This window comes from Myotis daubentonii, chromosome 6, assembly GCF_963259705.1.
Source record: "Myotis daubentonii chromosome 6, mMyoDau2.1, whole genome shotgun sequence".
NCBI lineage: Eukaryota > Metazoa > Chordata > Mammalia > Chiroptera > Vespertilionidae > Myotis > Myotis daubentonii.
The window spans coordinates 75682050-75703043 of record NC_081845.1 but is presented as its reverse complement, the minus strand read 5'-3'; the positions used below and the strand labels follow the sequence as shown (position 1 = coordinate 75703043).

Genomic DNA, 20994 nt, shown 5'->3' with positions numbered 1-20994 from the left:
ATAAAATAAACATGGACAATTGCAATCAACAACTCTCTCATTTTATAACTGTGTACACACAAATGCTTCTTTCCTATATCAATAGTCAATTACCTAAACCTATCTTTTTCTAATTTCTTGTCAAAATGGCATTTATATTTCTAAGCATCCATTACAGAAAGGTCTTGAGGCTGGGTGGGGCGGGGGGAGGGTTAAAAGTGGAAGCCTCATGATGCCCCAAGGGAGATGGTGTGTTCTGGGTTCTTGTGAGGAAGAACACAAAGTACAATGAGCCTGACCGACATGGCTCAGTGGTTGAGTTCAACCTATGAACCATGGGGTCGTGTTTTGATGCCCAATCAGAGCACATGGCCAGGTTTGGGGCTTGATTCCCAGTATGGGGCTTGCAGGAGGTGGCCAATCAATGACTCTCTCTCATTATTGATGTTTCTAGCTCTCTCTCTCCCTCTCCCTTCCTCTCTGAAATCAATTTTTTAAAAGTACAATGAGGTAAATAATGCTTTCTAGTCCAGACTTTGTATTTTTGCTATAACAAAATATTACAAACTAGGAGGCTTGTAAAACAATGGAAATTTATTTCTCACGGTTCTGGAAACTGAAGGCCAATGTCAAGGCACCTCCGTAGTCACATTCTCATGAGGGTGTTTTTTCTGGTTCACCGCTGGCACTTCTTGCTATGTCCCCACAAGGTGGAAGGAACAAGGGATCTCTCTAGAGCCTCCTTCTTAAGGCAATAATTCAATTCACGGGGGCTTCACACTCACAAGCATCTGCAACCTCTCTGCCTCCTCACACCTCCTCACCTCTGGGGTTTAGGATTTCAACATATGAAATTTAGGGGGAAACGTATTTATTTAGACAATAGCAATGCCTCCCATTGATGCCAGGAGGAAAATAGTTGTCAATTGATGAGCACATGTGGAGGATTCCATTTCCATTGAAGGAGGATTTCTGCACTGTGGTGAGAAGTCGTTTCTTACACTGTCACTGCATTGGAGGCTTGGAGGAACTGTAGCTGAAGCATACTGAACCTTTAAGCATACTTGGGTTGTGGCACATGGAGAGAGCATTTCCTATTTGGGAGGAAGAAGTACACCAGTTTGATACTAGTGGATCTTGAATTCCTCAGGCATTTTTTCTGAGCTGCTTTGATGCCTTTTCTCCTTTTTAATCTTCTCAAATAACATAAAATTGCCTTAATGAGACTAATTAAGCAAGTGGAAACTGAGCATGCTCAAGTGTTTAGGAAAATTTTGGGTTATAGTTGGCAGTCTTTTACACAATTTCATATTCTAGTTGTAGGAAAGAAAACACTTTCCATGAATGTGCAGAGTATGTATCATTTCTTAGTATCTGGCTTGTGGGCTTTCTTGGAAGAGTAATATCTGAGATCAGTACACTCAAAACAAAATAATTGAATTTGGACGTAATAAGGAAAGTTCACAGCTCAGAAAAGATCGATGAGGAAGTGGTGACCTAGGTACATGGCTTGTCTGAATCTGTAATGCTTTTAGGAAGCAAGAGCAGGGGCTGAAGGCTTATTCCGGACAGTTGTTGTTAAGAAGATGGTTGGAGAAGGTACATCTGCCTTTCTTCCAGGTGAACAGCCCAAGCCGTCCAGCATGCTAGTCTTCATTTTCCTGGGTAAGAGAATTATGCTCTGGTTTATCTGACTTCACAGCACCAATTCTGTAGGCACCAAATGCTTTCCTGTGTAATTTAACTATTGATTAAGCTAATGGGGCTTATAATATAAAGTACAAATTATAAATTTTTAGTTTAGCATGGTTTATGACTTTTGCAAAAATTTACACTTACTTTTGCTCATTTATAATTACAGAAGATACATAATGTGAGAATTGCATTAATTACTCGGGTTGCTTCTGTTTTAGTGTATAGGATAATCCAGTTACTTTGAGTTATTTATTAGGACTTATGGAACTCACATATATACTAGAACCTTTTAGAAATAAAACCTTCCAGTATCTATTTACAAGTTATAAGATGACAAATTTCAAATTATTGTCTATTTTTCTTTAAAAGTAAATAAAAATGAAATTAATTTAAACCATACAGTTCTCCTACTTTTAAGGTGTCTATATTTAAAAGGTAGGAGTCATTTATAGAATAAAATAACACTGAAGCAAATGCTTAGTCTTTCAGTCAGTTTTTGTGACCGAGAGATAAAGTATGGCTATGTCTCTCTTATATTGGGTAGTGTAGATCTATTGTAAGATGTTGGTGAGAAAAGAATTCTACTTAAAGTAGAATTCATGAACTCTATTTGACATATGTGTTATTGGAGAAGTTATGTTTTCTTCAGCATTTAGTAGAATATATAAAATGAATTTAGAATAAAAGGGATATTTAAGATTATAGCTGAATAGAATAGTCCACTCATTAAACCAAAGCCAGTATATTTTCAGCTTATTATACATTAATAAATTTTGATAAATAAAGACATAATTGTGGGCAAGAAAACAGAAAAGTCTATTTCAAATTATGTTAAGCACAAAAGGATAGTTAAAATAAACCAAGTCAAAAAAATTAAGGCAAGAAGGGAAAGCATTTTTAACATGTTTTTAGTTTTTCTTTGGTTTAAGTAATCGTTATTCAGTGTTCCAAAAATTTGCTTCTTGTATTTATTTCTAACAATAGTAATATCTTATTTCTATTCTTTATTATAAAGAGAATGTAGGAGAGTTTAACTTTTGTAGATCAGATAGCCATATAAGAAAACACAAAACATATTACAACCTCATTATGGCCCCAGTTGAGAAGGCAATGGTGGCCTCCTGTTTTCAACTTTTACTCCTAGATAACCTTGACACTAGGTTGTATGAAGGAGTGAAATAATTTCCAATACTCACAGGATTAAAATAGTACTATTTGATAGTTTTTTTGTTTGTTTGTTTTTAAATATATTTTTATCGATTTTTCAGAGAGGCAGGGAAAGGAAGAGAGAGAGATAGAAACATCAATGATGAGAGAGAATCATTGATCGGCTGCCTCCTGCACACCCCCTACTGGGGACAGAGCCGCAACCTGGGCATGTGCTCTTGACTGGAATCGAACCTGGGACCCTTGAGTCTGCAGGCCAATGCTCTATCCATTAAGCAAAACCAGCCAGGGCAATAGTTTTAACCAGTACTTACCACAGTTCATTCTTCAAAATGCTTGTTTAACATTATCTAAATAGGTCTTGTGATGTGGGAAAGTCCAAAGACATGTGGGACATAGTGAATTATTAAAAGAGTATTTAATATCCTCATGAGCCTTTTACATCTTTAAAGGGTAAATATAATCTGCAACATTCTTCATCATATTAATTTTAAAATATACCTTGTTTTTCACTGAGCACTTCAAGAGAACCCTTGAAAACTGGGTTAAATACACAGTCACAAACAAATCTCAGTTAGGAATGAATAAGATTTTGGAAAGTTGAAGATATTTGGTGTTGTGTGGGCCAAATCATTGAGATGGTTTTTCTAGTTGGTTCAGTGTTTCATCTGAGTGGAAGGTATAAAAAATAATGTAAAATAAACAATCTGAATTGTTCAACCTAAACATTTAAATATGAAAGAAAATGCAAGGGTTTATGGAAAGACCATAGTAGAATTCATTAATGATTATTGCATTGAGATACTGGTGAGGTTTCAATGATATATCCAGGACACCATCACCTATTATAAGTTGGTGGAGGGAGACAATTATAAGATATAATGATCAATGGAAAATAAAATTCCAGTGTTTTGTAAATAGAATTTCTGACATAAAATCCCTACTTCAGGGTGTTCGGCAAACTGGATTTAAAAAGTAACCTTGGGTCAGAATCCAAGGAGCTCACTTTATCTTTCTCTAAGTTTGCAAACCTAGGGCTTGGGCTTGGCTAAATGAGGTTATCCATGAACAAATAAACAACAAACAAACAAACGAAACTGAAAACTGTTATGTTAATTTTTGCTCCAGTCCCCAATTTTAAAAAAAATGTGACCAAATTACATCCATGGCCCTAACCTTCACATGTGGTGACCCAGAAAGTAGCACATACGATCTAATCAGTTGTCTTGGATTCTCCTTATGAGAAGAGATTGGAAAAGATGTAAGATAAATATTTTAAGCCTATAATTTTATATTGTCACAGATGATTAATAATTAACAACATCCTTTTAAAAATTCAAGTGATTTGATTCTGGTTAAGATATAGCTAAATGTCTCTTGATTCTAGTTAATATTCTATCTCTGTAATTCATCTGCAATTTTCATAATTTTCTATGGATTGATTAAGCAAGTTTCAGTTTGCATGCTTACAGAATCAATTTGAGTAATTTGTACAATATGCTAAATTAACATTGCTCCTTTCTTGATATTTTTAGAAAGCTTGCTTGGAACCTTTACTCTTCTATTCAAAATAACTTGTAAATATCTGGAAAGTATTATTGTTATAGAATACTAGGGGCCCAGTGCACAAAATTCGTGCACTGGGTGTGTGTGTGGGGGGGGGGGGGGGGAAGGTCCCTCAGCCCAGCCTGCCCCCTCTCACATACTGGGAGCCCTCAGGCGTAGACCCCCATCACCCTCTGATCGCCTGATCGGCCCCTTGCCCAGGCCTGACGCCTCCGCCAGAGGTGTCAGGCTTGGACAGGGGACCCCCATCTCCCCCTGATCACTGGCTCTGGCCCCCGCCCAGGCCTGAGGCCTCTGGCCCAGGAATCATGCCTGGGCAGGGGACCCCCATCTCCCTCTGATCGCTTGCTCCACCCACCGCCCAAGCCTGACGCCTCTGACCCAGGCTTCAGGACTGGGCAAGGGGACCATCATATCCCACAGTCCCCGGCTCCGCCCCCCACCCAGGTCTGATGCCTCGGCCAGAGGAGTTGACCCTCATCACCCTCCGATCACCAATCACCGGATCGGCCCCTTGACCAGGCCTGAGGCCTCTGGCAGAGGTGTCAGGCCTGGGCAGGGGACCCCCAGCTCCCCGTGGTTGCAGGCTCCTCCCCTGCCCAGGCCTAACACCTCTGGCCTAGGCGTCCGGCCCGGGCAGCGGGGACCTGCAGTGGCAGCGGGGGGCGCCGCGATCACGTGGGCTCCGCCCCTGCCCCTGCAGGATGCCTCTGGCTGAGGCGTCCGGCCCGGGCAGCGGGGACCCGCAGCTGCAGCAGCCCCACGATCATGGGCTTCGCTTTAGGCCCAGGCAAGGGACCCCTAGCTCCTGGGACTGCCAGCTTCGACCGTGCCCAGCTCCCATCGCTGGCTCCACCCCTACTTCCTGCTATCACTGGCCAGGGCGGCAAAGGCACCTGATTCTCTGATCATGGCTGGGGGGCAGGGCAAAGGCGGCCCCAGGGCCGCCTTTGCCCTGCCCCCCATCTCTTAGCTCCCCCCTGGGTTTCCGATCACTGTCAGTGGCAGGGGGCTTCTTCCTGCTTTCCCTTTCGCCTCCCTGCATTGTGCCTACATATGCAAATTAACCGCCATCTTGTTGGCAGTTAACTGCCAATCTTAGTTGGCAGTTAATTTGCATATAGCCCTGATTAGCCAATGAAAAGGGTATCGTCGTACGCCAATTACCATTTTTCTCTTTTATTAGATAGGATTATACGTTTTTTATATGTAACTCATCTATAAACAACTATTCAAGTTGATGTAAGTTAACACTCATTTATTAGATATCTATAATGCATCATTGTGTTTGATGAGGAGGATACAGTTATGAATTACCTCTAATGCCAGAAAAGCCCTAAAATCCAATTGTGGAGACAAGCACAAAAATACACACTTTTATTACAGAGTAATAAATTCTTTAGATGAGGAATTCTCAAAATTGTAGTGAAACAAAGGAAGGGTATTAAATTCAATTTGGATGTAGGAAAAGGGGGTATTGAATTAAGGGGCAGTTTCTATAAAATAGGCAATTATCACGTTGAGCCTGAAAGGACAAAAAAAAAGTTATTTCAGAAGAAAAAGAAAATGAGTGCCTACTAGTGACTGTACAGCAAATGCTCAGAGGTACAAGACAGCATGGAACATTTGGGAAACCTTAAAGTTGAAGAATATAAGTCATGCTGTGAGGGACCATTCAAAGGATAAAGCAGAGAAATGACAGCACCGGAATATTGCATTAGGCAATTTAGGGCATGGAAAGAATCAATGGAGGGGAAAAGGAGACATATGTACTACTATTTATAATACTGAACTTTAAAAAATAAAATAAAATTTAAAAAAATAAATATAAAAAAAGAATCTATTTGAATAGATGAAACTGGAGTCAGACTGATTAACTAATGAACTGGTGAAATATTCTAAATGATAGTCAACGAATTATGCATGAATGGATATGGGAGAGTGAAGTTCAGGATAGAAAAGGGATCTATGACAAATTCAAGGTTTCTAGTTGGGTGCCTATGTGAATGGTGGAATTGCTGATGAAGTAGGGTAGTCCATCAGGAAATGTAACTATGAGGTCAATATTAAAGATACTCTAGTCTGGAGGTGTGTTTGGAACAGTAGGTGGGATTAACAGCATCTATAACTGGAATTCTAGAAAATGATGGGATTTAATTGTACATTTGAGAATCCAGTCTGGAGATGTTAGTTAAAATGATGGGAGTACATGGAAGTATTCACAGAGAATGTATAAAATGAGAATGGAAAAAGTGTGAGGGAAGAACATATACTAAAACTATATAACAGAAGAGTAAGAGGATCCTGGGAAAGATTCTGAGTGGTCAGAAAATATCAAATGAATAAGTATCAAGAGAACTAGAAGAGAAGGAAGGGAGAGTTTCAAGAACAAAATGACAATAAAATGCCCAATGATAAAAGTAGGCAAGATAAAGTCTTAAAACTATTAAAATTTGATGTTATAAAAATGATTAGGACATGTTAAATACCAGGGTCAATAGAGTAATAGTCATAACAATAAATTTTAAGTTGAGAAATAAATAGGCAATAAGAAAGAGAGAGAGAGCAAATGCAGATTATTCATTGAAGAATCTTATGTAGGAGAAATATAGACCTAAAGCTAGAGGGGAGGTAAAGATCCATTCCAATTTTGAATGATCTCATCACAATTTATTTTCCACAATTATGCTCTTTATCATTAATGACGTAGATTTGAGGTAAATAACTGTCATACTGTAATATCTCAAACTTGTTTTGTTTTGTCCTGTGGTTGTTTATTCAAGCCATGGGGCTGTGCTTAGAAAATGAATCCACTTCCCAAACCACTGACTGCACATATTTGAGAGACCAATGCCTAAGTGATGTGAATGGATGTAAACATGCCTGGAGAATAATGGAAGACGCCTGCAGTGTTTCAGGTAAAACAAATTGTTTGAAATACATTCAAATGATTTTCTTGTACTGAGATAAGACTAGGAGTTGATATTTTCTTTCACTATCTGATGAACTAAGTTAGTTTTGCTCTAAATACTTTACTCAAATGTGGTATTCAAGTGATTCACCTGCAACTGCTTATTAGTGAATTATAATTATAAAATGATATTCTTAAATTACTCAAGGGTTCTAAACATATTGACACCATGGGCAGCATTATGCAGTATTTCAGCCTATCTTTTTCTTTTTTTTTACTTATCTCATTATGTATAATGTCACAATTATATGTATGCTTCTCAGAAGCATAACAACACATTTTCAAATCAAATTTCTTCTGCTTATATGTTAATATATCAATGACAAAATAGGGAAATAATCATATTTGTGATGATTAAAACCATTATTATTTATTTGTAAGTGTATAACATGCATTCTATATTCTCACAACATATATACCATTTTGCATTCCAGCTGTATCAAGAGCATGCTAAAATATATTATTATTTATAACTTGTTCTACATTCCAAATATTTGAGGACAGGCCCAAAGGGTAGAGCATGTAAAGATTAGAGGATTACTGTTACTTATTTAAAACAAAAACAAAAAACCATGTTCTAAATATATCAAGTACTGAATAAATATTGAGTGAGAGCATTATAGGAAGACTCAATTTTAGATAATCTGGTTATATAGTAGGACATTGCCCTAATAGTATTATGACAAAACTTTTCAAAATATCATATTCTAACATAATGATAATTGTATCATCCTGTATAGCGAATATGTAATACAATAAAACCTGTTCAGCTTTCTGGAATATTCAATAAAAGAAATCTGAAAGGGAAAATAAAAATATATCCTCCCTGGCTCACTTTATTTCTCCATCTATTTCAGAAAGAGTAAATTCTGTAAAGCTCATAACTCCTGCCTATTGGCATCTGCTTCTTCTACCTCCCAAAAGATGTCAGGTGGAGTGTGTTGGGTTAAGAGGCAGCGACCTATAGTTCTGACAATATCATAGTGTTCAGTCCCCACCAGCAGAGCTGCAGGAATTACATGGCATGCAGTGGAAGGGAGAGAGATTTCCTTCTCTTCCCTGCACTTGAAGGGAGGTCATGGGCTATTCATACTCCAAAGAAAGATATAGCTCTCTAATCCAAACATTCTTATTACCATTTAGGAAAAGATTTTCAAAGGCATAATTTGCTCAAAGTGACACAATATTTTTAAGTGAGAATAGAGGTTGATGACAAAAAACCATCTGTTATTTGTTTTGATGATGAAGCTCCTTGTTACATTTTATATGGCAATTTAAAATATCACATTCAGTGTGGTACTTATTTCAGTGTACAAATAGCAGCAAATTGCAATGTTTGCATAATTATCCCATGCATGAAGCTGAAATAGAAATATTCTCAAATCCACAAATGAAATGATATCAAGTAGTTTTATTCAGAAAGATGAAAAAAAAGAGAAAATGGTTGGGTATATGAATATGGCTTTTTAAATTAAAGCAGAAAATGAATTACTGGTAATTATGAAGGACTCATTATTTAATAATATTTATTGAGTGCTTTCTAAGTGTCAGGACCACTTCATTTGCCATGATAACTTTAGAGCTACCTACACATCTCTTGTTATAATCTTAAAATGATGTAAAATAAAATTGCAGATTAATACTAATTAACTCCTGAAATAGCTAAACTGACAAAAGAGCATTCTGGTCACCTTATACAAGGGCAGTTGTGATTATTATTGGAGCAAAAATTGGCATTGTGGAGCAAAGCTATTTAAAAATGTGGAAAATTTTAATTTATGAAAACAGTAATATACACATATGTGTGTGTGTGTGTATATATATATATATATATATATACACACACACACACACACACACACACACACACATATACATTTTTTTTTTGCTTAAAAAGTAACTTATGAACATTATGTAGCAAACTCAGAAAATCTTAATATAATAATGAATTATTCAGCCCTGGACAGGTGGCTCAGTTTGTTGGAGCATTTTTCCATGCACCAAAGGATTTCAGGTTGGATTCCTGGTTAGAGCACATACCTGGGTTATGGGTTTGATCCCCTGTCAAGGCATATATGGAAAGCAACTCATCAATGTCTCTCTCTCTCTTCCTTCCTCTCTAAAATCAATAAAACATATCCATGGCTGAGAACTATCTACATATATAATAGAGAAATATGCTAATTAACTGGGACGCTGTAACGGGTCGACGGGGTAGGAGGAGGTTGCACGCGCAGCATCAGGGGCAGTGCGGCAGGGCCCTCCGCTCACCTGCGCTGGGGAAGGGCCTGATTAGCAGCGGCCACAGCTGCTTCAAGGGCTGGAGAGGGAGGCAGGGCTGGACCAGCAGCGGCCGTGGCTGCTGCGAGGCCCAGGGGGCGAGGCAGGGCCAGACCAGAGGGTGGGCGGCTCCATGCAATTTCGAATCATGTGCTGGGCTCCTAGTAGAAATAATAACAATAATAATAAATCATTCAGATTAATGTTAAAAGCACTTTGGATAAAATTATATTCAAAATAATATCTGGAATGCTATATGCTTGTGAAATCCAGGTGACCCCTGCAGGATGAAGAATTCATTGAGCTGTAACCTGGGCATCCAATCCTTAGTGGAAACCAGTTTACAATTTAAAGATTGTCTCTGTACTGATGACTTCTATTGCACTGTTAACAAACTGCTTGGAACAAAATGCATCAATGAATCAGGTAATATATTGTTATATGGAATATTTAAAGTTATGAAAAAGAAAAGTACAATTTTAAAATTAATTGCATCTAATAAATTTTATGAACTTTTAAATAATTGATTGTCTTCAAGCAACTTAAGAGTCTGTGAGTTGTACATCTCAATATCTGCACAACATATTTCTGTAATTACACTAAAGTCCTCACCTCTTCTTTCACAAAGCAACCTTCTCCCACCCTATAAACGATAGGCTTTCCCCTCCTCTATCTTGAATGGTCCCACTGTCCAACTCCTCCAATCATGCATGGTGACCTCACTCAACACTTTTCTTATCTATAATTTGCCTTTCCCAGAATTTCAAATGGAGGGAATTATATAACATGCAACTTTTTCAGCCCGATTTCTTCTACTTAACATAATGCATTTGAGATTCATCATTGTTTCATGTATAAGTTTGTTCCCTTTTTTGAGGAGTAGTGTTCCAGTCTATGTTAGACCACAGATTGGTTCACCATTAAGAGTCACTTGCATTTTTAGGGATATAAATAAAGCTGCTATACATATTCACAGGTAAGATTTGTACAAATATAAGTTTTTATTTCTCTTGGGTAAGAAATTATTGGGTCATATGATAAAGTTTATGTTTAACTTTTATAAAAAGTTTCCAAACAACATTTCAAATTTGGTTTAACCATCAATATATAAAAGTTCTAGTTGCTCCACATTCTCAGATCATTTCACATTTTCCCATCTTAATACATATTTAGTGGTCCCACACTATGGATTTGATTTGCACTTAAAAAATAATGACATTGAGCATATTTTCAAGTGCTTATATGCCTCTATATCAGGGGTGGGCAAACTTTTTGACTCGAGGGCCACAATGGGTTCTTAAACTGGACCGGAGGGCCAGAACAAAAGCATGGATGGAGTGTTTGTGTGAACTAATATAAATTCAAAGTAAACATCATTACATAAAAGGGTACGGTCTTTTTTTTTTTTTTTTAGTTTTATCATTTCAAACGGGCCTGATCCGGCCCGCGGGCCGTAGTTTGCCCACGGCTGCTCTATATATATGATTTGTAAGTATCTCTTCAAATTTTGCCCATTAAAATTTATTATGCTTAAAGTATATATATCTATATATATAAAAGCCCAATGACCATTATGGCAGAAAAAACAGAACAACCAGTCACTATGATGTGCATTGACCACCAGGGAGCAGATACTCAATGCAGGAGCTTCCCTCTGGTGGTCAGTGCACTCCCACAGCAGGAGCACTGCTCAGCCAGAAGCCAGGCTCATGGCTGGCAAGCGCAGCAATAGTGGCGGGACCCTCTCCCGTCTCTGTGGCAGCACTAAGAGAAGTGGTGAGCCAAGTGGTAAGGAGTGAGCAGGTGGGCGGTTAGGAGCAAGCAGGTGAATGGTTAGGAGTGAGGGGTTCCAGACTGCAAGAGGGATGTCAGCCTGCAGGTGGACATCCCCCGAGGGCTCCTGGACTGCAAGAGGGTGCAGGCTGGGCTGAGGGAGCCCCCTCCACCAGTGCAAGAATTTTGTGCACCGAGCCTCTAAAATATATATATATATATATATATATATATATTCCCTCTAAACAGATATATAGTATATCTATGGAATTAAATTTTCAAGAGAAAGTAGAGTAATTATTTTTAAAAACTCTCTAAAAAGGCTTAAGGGGGAAATAATGAAAAAGTTTGAGAAACACTTTAGTATAGGTACCAATAATTGTCAAAATATAATGAAAAGACAAAAGTATATGAGGAGGACAAATATTTTAAAAAAGCCCATTATTTGGTTACACAAACTAGTGTTTCTCACTTTTTAACAGTTCAAGATTATTTGTCATAGCACTCTGGAAATAACTTTAATTATTTTTCAAAGACTGTAGATAATGAAATATTTAGTAAGGATATGTCTATATTCCTGTTAGAAAACATTAAAATGTCATAGGCTAATTAATTTTTTTCAATTTTACTTTATTCATAGAAGAATCAGCACTATCCTCAGATTTGGCATCACAATTAAATACCACAAAATGGCTCCATCAGAAAGATACATCGCTAATGGTTGAAAGAATGAGTGACTGTGCCATAGCAGCAAAAATCTGCCAGGAATCTGAGCATTGCAGTTTTTTATATGAGAATTTTAAGAAAATCTGCGGGAGGGAATCAGAACAATGTAAGACCCTTGATGGAAGCCACCTGTGTGCCGCATTAACAGAAAGCATGAAAGAAACAATCTTATGGACTTGTCAGTGTAATGACCCTTCAAAAGTAGAGTGCATTGAAATTTGGAAGAGTTTGTTTGAAGACAAATGTATGCAGGATGCTCAAATTAATCAAGTTCCAGCCTTCAGTGAAGACGATGAAGATGGATTCAGCCAGGCCATTGTTTCCGGTTGGTATTCAAAAGAATTTAGAAACATGAAGTATAATCACAAATATGAGTTAACTAAAGAATATTTAATTTCTGATTCCAGCTCTGTCATTTCTGCCTGTGTTTCTCCTAGGAAATTAAAATTTCAAAACTTAATACTATGACTATGTCGGAAGTGATTATGAACAAAGAGGCAAATGCTAAAAGGTTTTAGCAAAATGTGAATTCATTCATTTATTGAACAAATACTTATGAGACATGTACAATGTGCTAGTTCCTGTGCAACAGGATTAAAAACAAAACAAAACAAAAACTCTATATCCTTCATTGAAGGAGATTATTGGTTTTTTTTCAGGGTACTTAAAAACTTAAAGCAATAGATCATCATGGAAAGTGATGATGATTCATTTATTTAATAGATATTTGTTTTGAGTGCCTACCGTGCCCTAGGCCATATGCTAAGATGGGATACACAGCAAACAAAACAAAAATCCCTAGAATCAGACTTTGATACAGAGGTTTGTTTGCACACAGATAATGGGCTTTGATATCAGTAACCAAAGCAATAATGAAGAGAGGAAAACAGGATTAGGTAGAGGAAGAAGTTGAAATGCAACACAATGGCCATAGCAAATTTGGTTGATTCCACAAGAAGCATGGGCCTGGAATAGCTTTTCAGAGATATCATACCCAGTGAGGCAAGGGAGCCTCCTCATCCCTGATCCTTGAACCCATCAACTGGACTAGTCCTGAGATATGAGCTGTAATCTGAGTAAGTCTGTAACCTTGGGTGTGGCAGCTTTCTTTGGCAATGCCAGGAAAAGGACTAGTGTGACTCAGCACTCAAAATACTCCCAACAGCTGGGGAAACTTGTACCTGGATCATCAAAGAGGAGATCTAAGTAGTGATCCACAGCATCCAGTATGGGAACAAAGAGGAAATTAACAAGATACATTTTATTTATTTATTTTTTGTTTTCAGAGAGGAAGGGAGAGAGAGAGAGAGATAGAAACACCAATGATGAGAGATAGTCATCAATTAGCTGCTTCCTGCATGCCCCACACTGGGGATTAAGCCTGCAACCTGGCATGTGCTCTGACCTCAGGAATTGAACCATGACCTCCTGGTTCATAGGTTGATGCTCAACCACTGAGCCACACCAGCAGGCTTGAGATATATATTTCAAACACTATAAGTGTTAAAGAGAAAACTAATACAGGTAGAAGAAATAAACTGGTCTGAGTAATGGTTTGTGTTTTTTATAGAATGGCCAGAAAGTTGTTGTGAAAAAAGCAAATGTTTGAGTAAAGATTGGAAGTGGTAAGGGACTGAGTCCTGTGAATATCTTGGGAAAGGGCATTTAAGGCAGAAGAAACAGCTAGTTAAAGGTCCTGAGCTGGGAATATAGTAACAGTGGGGAACTGTAACCCACCCCACCATTCTTTTGACATTGTTTCTGTAAATGCTGACTCTGTCAAATATGTAGCTTATAGAGAAATAGCATGTTTGTGTAAAAATCCTGGGAACTTACTTCAGAATCTATAGACCCTGACCTTTAGTCATCCTCGTTCCAGGAGATTTGCTGACCTTTAACCATAGAACCAAAATGACAAAGACCAGGATGATGCACACCAGACCATCACTTGAAAGGTTTTGAGGTACTTATCAGAATGAACTGTGATGGCCTTTACATGGAGAGCTCTTTGTTTATTTCTTTGTTCTGCTTTGCGTCTCCCTCCTTATAAAAACCTTTGCCTACAATGAGATGTTGAGATGGGCTTTGGACAAGAGTTCCTCATCTTCTTGAGATGCAAGTACTTGAATAAACCTCTTTCCTTTTTAACCATCATCTGTCTTCACAAGTTTGGCTTTCGTGGTGTCAGGAAGTTGAACCTTGGTTTCAATATTACTGAAGATTTGAAGAAAAGCAAAGAGGACATGAGCTAGAGCTGAGAGAGCAAGCGCAAAAGGTGTAGTAGATGGGATCTGATATAAAAACAGGGGACAAGCTCATGAAGGGCATTTTAGGTCATTTCAAAATGGTTGGCTCTACTCTACGTGATATAAGAAACTACTGAAGGATTTTGATCAGGGAGTGATAGGGTCTGATTTATATCCTTAGCAGGATAATCCTTTTTTTTTTTTTATGTTGACAACTCACTGTAGAGAAGGAAAGGCCCAAGTGGGAAGACCATGTAGGAGCTTTTATAATGATGCAGAAAAAAAAAAAAAAGGATGATGGATTCATGTAGGAACTTGTCAGATTCTGAATATGTTTTTATAGTAGTGGGTCATTTGGGAATGCAAGGGGAAAAAACCGATTAAAGTTGACCCCAAAGTTTTTGTGCTGAGTAATTAGAAGGACGTGGTCACCATTATTTTTTTAACTACAGGAAAAAGAGTCTTCGGTGGGGAGCAGAGGAAAGGTGAGAAGTGAGTTTTGGATGTGTTAAGTGTGAAATGTTTATTAGGTATTCAAGTGAAGATATGAATAGGCAGTTTTATATGTAGAATTGATATCTAAATTCTATGCATGACATAAGAAGTGAGATCTATTCAGTACATATGAATTGGAGGGTCTTTACTTAAAGATAATAAGACCATAGGACTAGATGAGGTCAATCGAAAAAATGCTTGGTGTCTTAAACCAGAGTGAGAGCAGAGTGAGAAGATATCTGATTCTGGATATATTTTACTGTTAGTGGATCAATAAGAAAAAAACTGTGTATTTTTTATTTATATGATCTTGTAACTGATTTAAACCTGACTGTTTCATGATTCTATTTATTTCCATGACATATTGACCTTCAACTCCTCTGCAGTAATTAAGCTAGAGTTTAAAAATGTCCTCTGGGGAAAAATGTGTATGTATCATATGAAATTAGAATTTAATGTACAGATAATTTACATAATACATTCCTCATAGCATAATATTGTATACATCCAAGCTAAATTTATTTCCCCATGCTAAAATATCTGTTCTGCTGTATTTGTAATAATTATACATATAGTGAATATGTTACTCTGCTAGGGTTGCCATAACAAAATACTATCAGCTGGTGGCTTAAACAACAAAAATTTATTTTCTTAAAATTCGGAAGGATGAAAGTTTCTGATCAAAGTCCATCAGAGTTGGTTTCTGGTGAGAGCTCTCTTGCCAACTTATAAACTTCCTGGTTTCTTCTTATGTCCTAATATGAAATCACATGTTGTGTGTGCATGGATGGGGAAAGGGAATAAGGTCTCTAATGTTCCTTCTTAACAGAACACTAATCCTCAGATTAGCTTGCCATGCTTGTAACCTCATTTAACCTTAATTACTTCCTTAGTGATATCATCTCCAAAGGCAGCCACACTAGATGTTAGGACTTCAGCACATGACATTTGGAGGGCCACAGACGTTCAGTCCATAACAGTCAGTAAATTCAATATTTATTTATATTTCAATGACAGTTTCCTGAGTATGTTTTAGTCAGTGGCAATCAATTCCAAAGTGGAGGTATTAATCTACAATAGAAGGATTTGCCTAGACTTTTGTGTCTTTACAAAAGCTCTATGACTCTCTGAGGTTTGCTTATTGGGATTTATTCACTCACTGGCAGTGGTCAGCAAACTCATTAGTCAACAGAGCCAAATATCAACAGTACAACGATTGAAATTTCTTTTGAGAGCCAAATTTTTTAAACTTAAACTATATAGGTAGGTACATTGTTATTAACTTAATTAGGGTACTCCTAAGGCTTAGGAAGAGCCACAGTCAAGGGGCCAAAGAGCCGCATGTGGCTCGCGAGCCGCAGTTTGCTGACCACAACACTATGGGATGCTAGCAGAGAAGAAGAAACATTCCAGGCTTCCTCGGAGACACAGGAGAGTGGAGTCCAGAAGAGATTAAGTCTCAGCTCAGTGGTCCTCGAGCTTCAACTTAATCAGTAGAAAAATGAAAAACTGTGTAGTGAGAACAGACAATAAAATAAGGATTCTGGAAAGGCTATGACACATGGGGGTAAAAATAATTTTCTCGTGACTATACCATCATGTATGTGTAATAGATAGGCAGGCAGGAAGTTTGGACAGACAACTCAAGTAGGGACAAAAACAGCATCATGAAATGACATTTATGCCATAACAGAAGTCAATATATCAGCAACCAATGGGAAAATTGAATTTTTATTTTATATAAAAATCAAATCATACTATTTCCCTGTCACTTTGTTTTTTTTGTCATTGTGTATATATCTTTTCTGCTTATATGTCTGTGTTTCCTGCCAGGCTGGGGAGGCTCTGGGACAGGGACTGCAGAAGTGTGTCTTTGATGTGGCACCTGATACATAGTAGGAACCCAACCAATGCTTCTTGAAGATTTTAGAATTAAAGGCTACTCAGTTTACTTCCATCAGTAAGATCCTCTGATTCTATAATTTTAATTCCTAAGAACTCTATGAAACGAAAATAATGAGAGGTGGAAATAGTCTTCAAATTGCATTTCAATCTAATTAAGACCCTACTGGGAAGAAGTTTTTTGGTTTTTTTTTTTTTTGTTTTTTTTTGGTTCAGACAATATTCCCTCTGTTTTTTCTCCCCAGACAGATTCTTTGTTTACTTCAGTGCACATGGCCTAGTCGTTAGCATTTGTTTAAACCTTCAAGTAACTGAATCCTCACAGCAGAGCTGTTTAACTCACTTGAATTATATTTCTGGGGTTTATTTTTCTTCATCCGTTCCTCGCTAATTTTGAGTATTAAGGGTTAAGCGAGTGTTACATGAGCTTGCACGTATTTTTGTTTAATTACTCATAAATGTAGCCCACATTTTCCTATTAAATTTAGAAAATTGTTCACGAATGAAAGTCTTTGTTTTCTTCTAGATAACATGAAAGAGGGTAATAAATTCGAGTAGAATCTAAGGACTCTTTTCTATCATGGTAATGTTTCTAATTTGTAATTTTGATTAGCATTCTAAAATCAGGACAATATAATTTAAAAAGTAGTTACAAGGCTCCTTAAAGATATTTCAATACAAAATAAATTGTGCTGCTCTTTGATAGTTTAAATATTAAAAAATTCTCAAAATCATTGCATTTCGTACACTAATGTATCAAAACAACTGATTTGCCTATTTATCACCTATTTCCGGTTATGCTGAGGAATACTTTACAATTAAAACCAAAGACTAGATCTTGGTTAAATTTTATGGATATTTTTATCACCTACATTAAATTGTTTTAGGCCAACCATTTATGTGTATGTTCGTTTGTGTTTGGGGCAAGGGTTCACATGTTCCTGTGTTTTCTAGAATGTGAGCATCTTTATATGTTGGGATAACTACGTGAAGCCTTTAGTCAAGATTTCCCTCCAGAATAAAAAGTGACAGAATAAGAATCATTTTCACTTGAGCCAATGAACTCATCATAAGCTATACAGCTCAAATGAAATTTCTGATTTATTGTTTACATTCGAGAAACTTGGACTCAAGGGTTTTCCCTTCAGCTCAGTCTTGGCCCTATACACTCCACCTCTCTTCTGGATCACAATACGTATCCAGTAGAGATGAAAGATGATTCAAATAGTCCACTACTCAGGTCTCAGTAAATTCAGATTACCTCTATAAAGAAATGAAATGTTTGCTCAAAATAGAACATTGGTACAAAGTTGTATTTTGCTCCTAGACGTCTCACAGTGTTTTGCAGATTCTGTAAAGACAGCTTTATGTTTACATTTTCGTGACCTGACCTGGGCATGTCATTGCTTTCAGGAACGAAAGGGATCCGGTCCTGTTTGGAAGTGGCAGAGATGTGTGTAGGGGATGCGGTCTGTAATGCACAGTTGGCCCTGTACCTTAAAGCTTGCTCAGCAAATGGAAATCTGTGTGATGTGAAACACTGCCAAGCAGCCATACGGTTCTTCTATCAAAATATGCCTTTTAATATTGCCCAGATGTTGGCTTTCTGTGACTGTGCTCCATCTGATATACCTTGTCAGCAGTCCAAAGAAGCTCTTCACAGCAAGCCATGTGCAGTGAACATAGTTCCACCCCCTACTTGCCTCAATGTAATTCGCAGCTGCCGAAATGATGAATTATGCAGGTGAGTAAAAACACGCATACCTTACTTTCTTATTTCGGCACCTTACTTGTTACAGTCCAGTCCTAACACTTGATCTCATTACATTAGCTAGAGTTCCCACCATTACCTAACATGATGTAAACAAAGCCAGACAATTCTTATTTTTGAATCTGTAGTACATGTGTAGTTTCCTCTTTGAAATTCAAATGTGGAACATGTTTGGAATAAAAAAAAATCAATTTAAGTCAGGTTTTGATCGCCATGAAATAGCATTATTGAAATTATATATTCAAATTAGACTAATGGATAATGAACCTATCTTATATGTCAGTTTTTAATTTTCTTTTTGGCATAATCATAGAGGGCTGTTAAATGTCATACAGTTTTGACAAGCTGACTCATCAAACTTCAAAATAAATCCTTTCTGTCTTAGTCTGAAGATCAGAGAGGAGAAGTAGCTATATCCCCAGCACACATCCATGCCACAATGTCAGAAACACCTATTCTCTTCCCAACTTTATACCTTTGAGTCGAAAGGGGATCATGTTAGTCATTTATTTGTCTATTCAAACAAGTCATGTCAAGCACCTTGGCATAAGTGTACAAGAGACAAAAATGCCTGCCCTGTGGAGTTTATATTCTAGTGGGGGAGACAAATAATGCATAAGAAAAATGTATATTATATTGTAAGATAATGAGTGCTCTGGATATTAACAACAGCAGCACAACAAAATAAGAGGGGTTCTGTATGGATGGAAAGAGTAGCAATGTAAATGGGGTGGTCCCAGGAGAGAGCATTTACCAGAGAAAAAGTGAGGGAGGTAATGAGCCTCTCTCAGTAAATAACCGAAAGAAGAGATACTAAACAGACCAGCCAGTGCTGAGAAAGAAGTGTGTGTGGCCTGTTACAAAGGTAATGAGGGCAGAGAGTGCAGGGGGAGAGCAATGGAGAAGTGGTTAGAGCTTTAACTGCAGAGGAAGTGGGGTTAGATCACACAGGGCCTTGAGGGACACCATCAACTTAGGTTTTTACACCAAGTCAAATGGAGAAGTACTGGAGGATTTTGAGTGGAGGTATGAATGATCTGGCTCACTTGTTAAAACTTCAACTCTTGCTGTTAGTTGAGACTAGACTATACTTTTACAGATAACTGCTCCTGGGAACCACAACTCTAATCCAACACCGTGACTATTTATTTTCCTTACTATGGTCATTAACACATTTCCTTGTGTATGCAAGATGAATTTTATCTTTTGTGTGGTTAAAAATCAAAAGTCAAATTGGCCTCTTTAGACAAGAGTAAGAAGATGGAGGGAAATATGAAAATACTAAATAAATTTGATGGGTCAAAACAAATAGGTTGCAACAACCAGCACTAAACTATGTAATTTTTGAATTCTACTTTTGCTTCTCTTTTGAGTAAGACTTTATATTAATTTGTTTGCCTGGGGCATTTATCAGGGGCTATTATAATTAATTTTATTCAAATGGATAAAACTTCCTATATAGCAAATTCATTTAAATGTCAAGATAAATATTTAGTATAGAGGATTAGCTCAGAGCAAGATCTATCCCATTGGTCACCTTGCTTCAACCACTGGCAAATGAACTAAAACATTTAATGATAACTTTCTCAGTGGGTTTGGTTCTTGGTAAACTGTTTTCTTTTGGCCTTGTCAAACAATAACTGTCAACTATCTTAATTCCTTTTCTCTCAGTCATTCTAACTTGAAAAAGTAGCTCCAGATCTTGTAAACATTTGTCAAAAAAGACAACTGCTTCCCTATAATACACATTCAGTAAGATAAAGGGTAAAGATCTAAACAGAATGCTAGGACATTCACATATTTTTTGCTTCAACTTGTATAGAATGCCAAAGTTCTTCCAAAAATTTCATTTAAGAATTTTGTCATGTAATTGTTTTATCAGTTATTTTAAGGTATATTAATAACTTCTCTTGGGTTAAAAATAATATTAATGATAAAAATATTTTATAATGCAATTTAGATTTTTCAAATTCATTTATATCTCCCAAATTCTTTTTTAGTAACATATTGTATTTTATTGATTCTAAGATGTAAATTTTTTAAAAATTTATTTCAGAGAGGAAGGGCGAGTGAGAGAGAGATAGAAACATCAATGATGAGAGAGAATCATTGATTGGCTGCCTCCTGCATGCCCTCCACTGGGGAGCAAGCCCACAACCCAGGCATGTGCCCTTGCCTGGAATCAAATCTGGGACCTTTCAGTCCATAGGCCGATGCTCTATTCACTGAGCCAAACCAGCTAGGACGATGTAAATTTTTTATACATTTTCATATCCTTAACATTTTGGGATGATTCTTAAGCTCAATGACCAGAAATCATTTATTAAGTTATAACAATAATTTAATTGCCAATAAGTGATTTCAGTTATAATAAAGCAATGATATCTCCTCCATTCAATGAAATATGATTAAAATGTTTGATT

At 37.2% G+C, this 20994-nt stretch overlaps 1 protein-coding gene across 1 annotated transcript in view; it reads left to right on the top strand.

Moving 5' to 3' along the window:
- The first annotated feature begins 1475 nt into the window (after positions 1–1475).
- The window catches only part of GFRAL (GDNF family receptor alpha like), a 56691-nt gene continuing 37172 nt past the window's right edge, over positions 1476–20994 (top strand). Inside the window, exons 1-5 of the mRNA XM_059699645.1 lie at positions 1476–1644; positions 7191–7325; positions 9932–10084; positions 12072–12482; positions 18214–18544. Of these exons, the coding sequence (XP_059555628.1) occupies positions 1566–1644; positions 7191–7325; positions 9932–10084; positions 12072–12482; positions 18214–18544 (1109 nt within the window). The 5' untranslated portion in view covers positions 1476–1565. The remainder of the gene's footprint in view (positions 1645–7190; positions 7326–9931; positions 10085–12071; positions 12483–18213; positions 18545–20994) is intronic.